The sequence below is a fragment of the Branchiostoma floridae genome, chromosome 3 (genome assembly GCF_000003815.2).
Source record: "Branchiostoma floridae strain S238N-H82 chromosome 3, Bfl_VNyyK, whole genome shotgun sequence".
NCBI lineage: Eukaryota > Metazoa > Chordata > Leptocardii > Amphioxiformes > Branchiostomatidae > Branchiostoma > Branchiostoma floridae.
This window is the reverse complement of record NC_049981.1, coordinates 27,063,464-27,074,294: the sequence shown is the minus strand read 5'-3', so window position 1 is coordinate 27,074,294 and position 10,831 is coordinate 27,063,464. Positions and strand designations below refer to the sequence as shown.

Genomic DNA, 10,831 nt, shown 5'->3' with positions numbered 1-10,831 from the left:
ATAAATTGACTGACTGTAATTCAGAATCCTTTTCTTCTATAAAGTGATATAGTGAACGATGGCCACGGCATCAATTTATAACATAGACCTGAAAACTCCACATAGTACTCCAGTTCAGTGACACATCAATGGTTCACAGCTGCAGTGTTGTTGCATCTTGAGTTGTACTACTGAGGTTATATGATGCACTTTCAATGTGGTTTCCATAATGAAACAAAACTCACCAGGTCAGGTTCCTGATGTAGAGCACAAGAAAAGGAAGCAAATTTTTATTAAATGTTTTAGAGTTACAGTCAAACCTGTCTATAGCGGCCACTCAAGGGACCGGACAAATTTGGCCACTATAGACAGGTGGCCTCTGTATAGAGGTGGTAACTTGTAGATAAAATAATCAAGGGACCGACAAAAAGTGGCCACTATGGACAGGTGGCCCCTCTGTAGAGGTGGCCCCTAATACAGGTTTGACTGTATATATAACAGTAAAATTTTCTACCCTCCTGTTTGACAATTTGCTCATCACCACAGGGAAAGCCTAGGGCCTGCAGTTTTGCTCAAAGAGGCTAGATGGCCCTTTTATATTGTGTTACTACTACATATTGGTATGAGGGTCTGCATGGGGGGTCCTGACAACGATTTATGCTAAATTCGGAATAGCTGACTACGCTTTACGCTAAATTCACGAAGGCTACCAACGCTTTACGCTTCATCCCACTACGAATTACGTAAAAATAAAATAGCTTCCCTACGATTTACGGGAAATTAAAAAGGCGTGCCTACTCATTATGGAAAAGAGCATGCAGACCCTCCTGTGTGCAATAGGACAGAGACTGACATAAAACTCGATGATTCACAAAATCTAGAGATATTTCAATAGTAAGTGGTCCAGCAGCCTTTTAAGATCAGGTAAGTTTGAAATATTAACTCATGATTGACAGAAGGGCCAATAGATGGCTGTATCAGAAACTCGGCTCCAGTCATGAACTGTGATGAGGGGGATACATAACTGTATAAACTCAGTTTGTCATGTTTGGAACCTCATTCTTCACATTGTAGCAGTGACATCTAGCTGCAATGTGAAGTAGAACCAGTCAGTATTGCCCTAAAGAAGGTGACATATGGTTACCAAAAGGTCAGCTAACTAGAAACACTTGGTTGTGTCCAGAGGACTTAAAGTCAAACCTGTCTATAGTGGCCACTCAAGGGACCGGACAAATTTGGCCACTATAGACAGGTGGCCTCTGTAAAGAGGTGGTAACTTGTAGATAAAATAATCAAGGGACCGACAAAAAGTGGCCACTATGGACAGGTGGCCCCTCTGTAGAGGTGGCCCCTAATACAGGTTTGACTGTACTTATCCTGTGACATACTGACATAAGATGGGATGTGAGGAAAAGAGTGGAAATGTGGGCATGTTTTATCATCCTACCATGTCTTGTGCTGGCCGCGCTACTCTCATGAAGGCGCCTCGTGTCTTGGCCTCTGCAAGCTCCGTTCTGCTGACAGGCCGAGCATCCAGGAACCGTAGACTGGGCATTTTGTACAGGACGTAGTATCTGCAGAATGTACACAAGAAAGAAAGACTTAGATAATACTGCATTGTATACATTGTAGCTTCTACCAAGACACATTTATGTGGATAAAACTTTTAAACTACATACAGTAAAACCTGTACATGTGACAACCTCTACATAAGGACTGCATGGCCAATGTGACTACTTCTTGGTCATTTTTTCCATTGACACAAGCATTAAGAATCCTGTCTAAAGTGACCATCTATCCACATTTATTGGTCCTGAGTGGTCTTCTTAGGCAGGTTTGACTGTACATCTTTACTGCTTTTTACACGAAAACCTTCCAATTTTCTTAGTCCTTCCACATGCAATCTGAGTAACACCAAAGGGAAAGGTGGTGTCATATAATGCCTTGAATTGCACAGAAGATCTTCAAACTTCGAAAATGAACTATAAAGTGTAAGGCAAGACGGATACAGACATGGCAGTGTTGGGCTTAAAGGTACTAGCAATCCACACTGGACACTACTTGAAAAGGTGTCTGGCCCAGTTTCAGAAATACATCTGACCCATGTAGATCAGACTAAACTCTTCAAAGAACTTGTTTTCCCCCGAAAAAAAAATAACTTGAACTTGTCCCAGTCTGGACAGATTCCAACATCTTTCCTCTGAAGACCAATTACCCTTTAGTATAGTAGAACTTAAGAAATTTGTCAAGACTACAAAGGCCTGACAATGGTAAAATCCTGTTTGAAAAGACAGGCATTTCATTATAGAGGAGTAAATCAAGAGCATAAATTTACCACAACATGAACAGCAAACTAGTATAATGGATACTTTTTGAACTGCAGAGTCTGTACAGGCAATGACAAAAGACAGCAGAATGCTATCCAAAACGTTGAGCTGTTGAAAAAACTTAAAATCCAGTAGGAATTGATATACATTTTTTTTTGTTCATGGACACCAAATCTTCTCAGTTTCTGATGCATTTTGCATTGAAATGTGAGTTTCTCGGGTGGGTATGACAACAAAGATACAACATGGTGTATTCTGCATCACCCACGGGTGGGGCTGGTACCTCAGGTGATACAAAATACACCATGTTGTATTCTATACAGATTCTCCATGCAACAGGCTTGGCATGTTGCAAGAGTTGAAAATTCCTTAATCTAAAAACTATTCCTGGATTTCAATCCAGATTTGCCCTCAAAGTTCATAGTTTTCTTCGAAGACAGAAGCCTTCCAATGATCACACAGGTCAATGTTATACAGTAAGTTTGTAGTATAAACATACAAGCTGTTTTGTAACGTTACCCTAATAACATCTATGAATGTAAGTTCATCTGTTCACTAATAATAGTTTGGTCAGCTGTGCATTTAGTCCTCTAGGCATGAATTTAGAACTTAAGATGATCAATAAGAAGCCATTTAATTGTCCAAGTCACCATGTTATCATGCCAATATTACATGTATATCTAGTAAAACAAAAGCATAACTCTCCTGGCAAAGATAAAAATATGTTTCTAGTACATATAGTTACAGTAGTGGCTGTGATTTCTTTTATAACAAGTGCTACTGCACATCATCCCGCATCTGTAAATGCTGCAAGCTATAAGAAAAATGAAATAAAATAGCCACTGTAATTTCCTCTCTTGAACTACCTTTCAACAAACATTGTTGGAATGGATCCGCCATATGTGCCCGGCGCCCGTACAATGGGCCTGCCATTGCAGCCCAATACCTGCACACAAATCCAGCAAGTCTAATGGGCAACACTTTGGGATTAGGTTATAAACCCAGAATTGATTCTACCTAACACCCCTCCCTGCGATATTTGAAAGCCATACATGCTGCAAATGTGTTCGTAAAGATTGCTATCCACCGCTTTAATACCCGCCACATCATACACAGAATGACCTCTAGGAAAATAATGTTCTAGAATTATGGCCAAATTTAACCTTGCATGGCAGGGCCGTTTCCATCTGCGGAATGTGGCGAGATGTTTGTCACAATGTCGTGATATACACGCCAAGCTTTATTGTCTGGAGAAAATTGTATCACTTTTTTCTGTAATATTGTCTTATAAATACTGCAATGGCAGCATTACTTCTGCCACAAATCTATATAAAGGAGTCAAATCTACAAAAGACTTTGACAGCTTTAGTATGAAATATGGCCTAACTGTCCTTATCAAGTGCTTCTGACACTCTGTTACGCATAATTTTGGGCAGCGATGATAAATAAAGCGCACCGTATCAGCATACAAAACCCAAAGCATGCCACAAATTATGAAAATGGTCATTTTTCAGCGCAAATGATAACTCCTCTCCGGCTATCAAATAATTCATCATGCGCACCCGGCTCAACCCTTCCTGACATAAGGATGGGGAAATTTACGACTGCTCTCATTTCCTGGTATTAAAGTTGTCATTTTCACCACTAATTTGTTCACTGGGTCCTGAAACAACTTATCGAAGTTTTAAATTTTGTTCCTGGTAGCGTGCGGGTTAGGACGGTAGCGGTTATAGCCCGTGGTTATCGTTGCCGCTGCGGTGCACGTGTTGACGGCAGATTGCTGGCTTACATGGACGTCCATAAAAACTCGGACCACCCCAGGTTAAGTCATTACGATCAAATCCAAAATTTGTGCAATAGTATTTCATGAGGTACTGCGGGGCACTGTTCCATTCTCTCTTGTAGATAAAAGGCAGGTTGGTGACGGGAGAGCGGAATTATTTAGCAGTCGTAAAACACAACACAAACTTGATTTACTGGGGATCACTGGGAATATATATCTACAAACTGTCACAATGCAAAGATCTCGTTTGGAATAATGTTTTGAAGAATAGTTTAGTTTACTGACAATCAGTATTTCACAAATAGGTCGAAGAACTGCATAGAATTTTTTTATGCATTGAGTGTTTTTTGTCTTTTAAATCACACTCTTACATCCTGCATCATGTTCCAGCTGTAGAAATCAAGGAAATCTAATTTTGGCCGCTCAGCGATCTCTGTCTTGTGGAAAGACCTTACCATTACCAGTAGTTAGCATAGTTAAGGCCTACCAACAAAACGTTGTGATTCTGGTTACCTGATAGAGTAACAAGACCTGCTGACCCTAATCCTTTCCGCGGGTCGACCACTGACAAGAAACAAAATAAAATACTTTTCCATTAAACATCTGTGTGATGAATAGTTTTCCAACATCTCCTCATTTCTGTTGCAACAGAAAAAAAGTTATATAAACAGGCCAACCAAACCTAGGCCCCCTTTATGTAGACAAATTGGAGCCGGAGCCTAACCTCTGCTTGGAGACTAGTGTTTTGATGCATGTGCTGTGTTGTTTTTATTGCATCATGTTGTGTTCTGTTATATGTTGTGTTATGTTGTACTCTTCTGTGTTAAGTTGCATTGTAAATATTTTTCAAACAGTTATCATACTTTTTTCTCTAATATCTCTAATAGCATGCATAACTTACGGGAGAGCAATTCAGTAAACTTCATAATAAATGTGTACAATCTCCATGAAATGATCATACTTTTAGTTTTTTCAACACGTCACTCCATGCAATTAAAGCAACAACACTGACTCCTTCTAAGCTACAACTTGCTGTTTCTAATAACTTTTTGGAAGAGTGAAATTAATGCTTTATTGATCCTCACAGTGTGTACTCGGGCCTTATCTTCTTTCGTGCCTATGGCATTTGCAGGATCAGGCATGTACAACATTTTTCTGACAGAGATTTCTGGACACAGAAAGCTCCCACGTTGAACCGGAGACTAACACATGGTGGTAGGAGCCTGTCGTGTCACCTGTACCCAGCACCCAGCGATAAAGCACTCCTACCATCTGTCAGAAGGGAATTGTATATCTGCAGGTGAAAAAGTACATTTCCACAAGATAAATGAGGGGGAATCACGTGCTTGACAATGTTTGTAGTCTCCCGGCCACCTCCGAGACATCCGTGTGTCCCTCGAGACGACACCAAGTCCCACTTACTCACACAAGACGTATTGCTTCATAACCCGGCAACGACAGCCAGGGTAGCGACAACAATGCCAGAAAAAAGTTTGCGAAGTTTGGAAATTACCACGCGCACAAAAGGCTTCCTGCTGCAGGTCCCTGCAATTAATCATAGTCAGCGTTTGAGAGGCGTACAAATCTCGTAATAATTAACAAGACTTATCAATGTTCCAACAGTCAGAGCAGTCACTAAATTATGCCTTTATGAGATCGCACATCCCGATAGAAGTTTCTCAAAAATAAGACTTTAAACCAACTACTTAGGTAACACACAAATATGAACCACCAATCTCTCAGAAACTATCAGGAAAGAAACTTTCTTTCCACTCTTCAGCTGCGCTCCAGCATATAGGAACTATGACAAATTACTGGGAATACTGAAAATACAATTTTGGAGTAACATTTTCGTGAATCAAAATCTAGGAGTTCGTTACTGCTGTTCTAACATGGCAACTTATCAAACATCGCCGTGGGATGTTTCCAACACATTTATTATAGCTGAGCCAAACACAGAAATATGTGAGTGTAGATGCGATACAGACAAAGATGTATCTACACCCAGCCAGACAATGATTAACCATTTCTATTACAGAAATATATCAAATTCTCATATTTCTTTTATCTGTCCCCAAAGTTTCATGAAGCAAGGAATTATTTGCGCCATCAAGAGAGCAGAGACAAAGAGTTATGGGACGCCTTGATTCTAGTAGTCCCCACGACACCGCAGAGACTTCGCCAACCCAAGGGGACAGTCGAGCCCCTACTTACGCGGAAAGATTTATCGCATCCGAGACACGTAAGGCACAAGAGCAGGAGGGATCAACCATTAACAAGTTTGTATTCGCTGAAATAAGAGACACATACATATTTCTACCATGTCAACAAACAACCAGATTTGGGGACTGTCTTTTTTAACGCCAAGTAGGGTGCCGATACAATAGAGGGTTCCAGGGTATGATAGATGCTATAACATAACCTTAATGTCATCTACATGCATGCCATAAACTAACTTTTTTATTTTTAGTGGGAGGGATGTCAGGTAATCGTTACCCCTCTTAAATAAGGAATGTGTTTTTAAGTATGTTTAAACTCAGAGAACTATCAGATAGCAACCGATAAATAAACTGTTCAACAATGTTATGTGCCAAACAGCCTGATGAAGGAACTGTCAGGAAAGAAATCATGTAGTTTAGGCTTTGAGTACATTGACAAAACTCTGATAGGATTACTCTCCAAGCAGAGGTTCGGCTGCGGCTGTTTTTGACGTGTTCTTAGACATTTTTGTCAGGTTTTCTTCATGTAAAAAAGGTACAAAAGAAAAGGCCAGACAAAAATGCCTAAAACACGTCAAAAAACAGCCAGAGCCAAACCAGGCTACCATCAGGAAACCATATCAAGCTCTTCTATGATACCTTTAATTTTCTTTACAGACATCCCAATAATAAGTTGTTGTTATTGCTGTTTTCTTTATTGGATTGTCTGTATCATTGTTTATTTAGAAATACCGGTAACTACGTATGGCTTCCATCAGGACATCAGGAATCATTCATTTTTCTTATTCAACAGTCTGTTGGCTTCTAAATAGAACATTTCAAGAATGTGTGAAAAAACATATCTTTTTTTGTGTATAAGGTGATTGAATCTTATAAAAGCTCTGAAACTACATTTCAAGACAAAAGAATTAAGTATTAGAGACGAAAAGGAAAAAAAAGTAAACCTATTCTTTAAGTTACTTTACGCAATGCTTACGCATTCGTAAATATTATGTTTAAGCCATAATTACATGCGTCCGTAAACGGCACGTAGTGGCACACATTTAAGCAACATTTAAGTTTCGTAAAGCATACTTAATTCCAAATGATTACGCTACCTTTAAGCTCTGTAAAGTTCCGTAAATTATGTGATTTAAGTTGTCTTAAAGTTTTCTTAAAGAGTAATTAATGGCACTCATTTAAGATCTGTAAATCAGTTGTAAATATCGATATTTAAGCTTGATATAAGCTTCTTTATTTCAATGATTTTGCATACTACGATCATGTGTCAGTGAATGTATCTTTTATGTAATGTGGTGTAGTGTTATGTAATTCAGGTATCCTTTCTTGTTTGCTTTTTATGGCCAGCCGTTGTTGTGTTCCAATCTTTGTACATGCACGCAATCAAATATGCCACCCTCTATGTCTCGGCGTGATGCATTCACTCATGGGCCAGTAGAACATCTTGCTTTCTGCATTCTTCATCCAGTTCCGTCCATTCAGATGTCTCAGGCCTCCAGGTCATCTGGAAACGAACTTGAACTACGTAGACTTTCGTTCAGGGTTGAAGGAGATACATGCCCCATAAATCAACTAGCCGGCGCGGCGGCGTAACTCCCCGGGCTTGATACGGGGCATGTTGCTAGGGGCCCGGGGAGATACACCGCTGCGCTCCCTTGCCTTCTCTAGGAAACCAAACTGGGTAACGAGAATACCGATTCCCGCCTGCCCAACGCGCGCCCGCACTACCAGCCGGCCCCACTTACGTCGGCCCCCGACTATCGCTTGCTTCTCCGAGAGGCAAAGCGATAGTTGCTAGCTGGATCGGCAGACGGGTGGGTGTTTTGGTCCCGGGGCGCGGGGATTGGTAAACCTTTGCGCGCTGGCTCTTAGGAGTTCTGGCTTCACAGGGTATCCATTGGCCGGCTAGCGCTTTCCTCCAATAAGCAGGGTGATCCAACTCTTGTCCAGGGCAGTTATAGTCGACCGACCGGCCAGGCTCACGGCTTTGTTGTTCTTGGTGACCGTACGGTGTTTGTGTCCTGGAGCCATTATATTCTGCGTCCCCTGGGCTGAGTTATACGTTGTAGCTGTAGCAGGTCCACACCCAAGCAAGCTACGATCACCAAATGATGACAGACTAGATTTGAATTAGGAGCGCGAGTGCTGATTGGTCCAAATCGCGCGTTGTTTAAATTGAAACAATGATTTGCATAGTCAGCAGACACGATGGTCTATGTTATGTGTATTGCTATTGTTATTCATAGACAGGCTTGCTGACCATTTCACAATTGAACAATAGAGTCTAAGTCAACAGCCCAAGAAGGGTTTAAAATGTATTCCAGTCTAAATACATGCTAAAAAGCTTGCCCATGCAGAAATCACGTCTAGAGATTGTACATTTTACCACCGCATAGAAAAAATGATAAAGTTCAGTCAAATACAAACATGATAAGGTCAATTAAAGCCAGCAGGAAAAGTCAAATCATGAAAGTGAGCTCAGATGAGCCTGGCGGAAAATCAAAGACATTAAAAAACGTAATATAGAATGTCCTTGCAGAAATGAATTCTTATTGTGCCGAGGAAATTCAGCCCCCAGGCTGGGAGAGGCTGCTGCAGCGCGTTATATCTAATAATGAAAGTTATGAAAACATGAACTTTATGTGATCCAGTATGAACGACTTTCTGTGGTGTCTACGCATAGACTACGGTACAATTTGGTACTTGATTGTGTTTTAAAGCTTAGAAATGGATTGAATCAAAGATGGCGTGGGCTGAGTCAGTGGATATGTAAACAAAGAAAAAATCCCGCTCGGAATTTGTTTTTATGACCTAGATACACTTGCTGGCTCTCATTAAACCCGCTACTTCACAATTTGTGTTCTGCAATTCATATTGGTCGATCTTTTGATACTGTGCGAGTATTTACAAGGCTGAAAATGTGCATAATTCGAGAAAATCAGTTACCACATCGGTAAACCAAATATTTGTATGATGCTTTGTTTTGTTTTGTTTTAGTTTGCGTAGACTGCACAGGCCGTCTCCTACGCGACGCTTTCGAATCTAAAACAATTAGGCATTGCATGCTATAGCTTTAGGATATAAGTCCTGTTACATTTTATGTCTTTATATCTGAAACGCTATCACATATATCAGTAAATTGTACTACATATTTTTGGCAGTATTATGACAATGCATAGTTGGTGTTGTCCGCTTCTGCAGGACTTTTGCCTCCTCACTGTAATTATAAAAGGCGTGTGCGCAGAAGCTTTTGAATAAACTCTAGTATGACAAGATATCAAGGAGTAAAGTATTCAAAATCCATTAATTGAAGAAAAAAATTAGACTGATGACAGACGCTGCTACCACCAACTTTAAGCAGCTTGAATGAAGCTTAAATAAACGACTTTAAACTCTCCTAATGGGCGTTTAAAAGTATCGTAATGAAATAATTAAAAATGAAGAGTAAAAGCGATGATTATTTTAGTCAATACATATAAACTTTGTTGGCAAAACTGCGCAAATTAATGTCATATCTTTAAGGCAAAGTTAAGTGTACCTTAACTAATATGTAAAGTTATTTACATGTTTAAGTTGACTTAACGTTTTTCTTAAATGGGTCTTAAATATCGATTTTTAGTTGTGGCATTTACGACTTCTTAAATGTAGCTTAATAATAGCTTAATCATATTCAAATGTTTAAGCATCATTTACGAATCCCATTAAGCATGCTTAAATATCCAATTTGGTGCAGTGTTGTGTATAAGGTGATTGAATCTTAAAAAAGCTCTGAAACTAAATTTCAAGACAAAAGAATTAAGTATTAGAGATGAAAAGGAAAAAAAAGTAAACCTAACCTCCCCGCTATGCTTTTTGAATGGAGCAGTCCTACTTAGCTTGGTCTGAAGAAGCATTGTCAGACTGTGAGGGTTGAAACGTCTTAGTGGTGCGTTCTTAATCTTTATGTTGGCATTACGGAGTTGCAAATGTTACAAGTCGGTATGGCCCTTAAGAGAAACTTTCCTTCCCTGGAGAAAGCGTACACATCCTGCCTTCATCCCGAGATTTATGGATCGGCGGGTTGGACGGGACAAGCACGGTAGGAGAGGGAAGGGGCTAAAAGGAAAAGTTCACCACACATTTGCAAGACATCCCCGGCACCAAAACCCTTCAACATCAAAAATATACAAGTTGAAGACCAGGTCTCTAAGGAAGTCACTAGAGAAATGGCAAGACTTAAGTTGCTCTGTAAGATATATAGACCTTGTGGTTGAAACAGACAGGCTAGCTGGGGTAGATAGAACGCCAAAAAGAAAGTTAGCTGCAGATTTGGCACCTGTCCTTATTGCTATACCAATTTGGAGCTGGTAGGAGGATAGAGTGGAGTGAAATATAGTCCTAGGTTGAACCACGGATTGGGAAGATGACTTTTGCTATAATTAACAGGAGAAAGGTGACCGATTCATGGTTAGATTTTCTGTTTTGAAGTTCTTGCAATTAAAATAACAGTTGCCGTATTGAATTATTTTGACTCTGACAGAGGA

General features: G+C 40.0%; 1 protein-coding gene across 2 annotated transcripts in view; it reads right to left on the bottom strand.

Moving 5' to 3' along the window:
* The window catches only part of LOC118411294 (leucine-rich melanocyte differentiation-associated protein-like), a 66,078-nt gene that overhangs the window by 3,642 nt on the left and 51,605 nt on the right, over positions 1-10,831 (bottom strand). For both annotated transcript variants that reach the window (XM_035813478.1, XM_035813477.1), the window contains exon 6: positions 1,427-1,553. In XM_035813478.1, the coding sequence (XP_035669371.1) occupies positions 1,427-1,553 (127 nt within the window). The remainder of the gene's footprint in view (positions 1-1,426; positions 1,554-10,831) is intronic.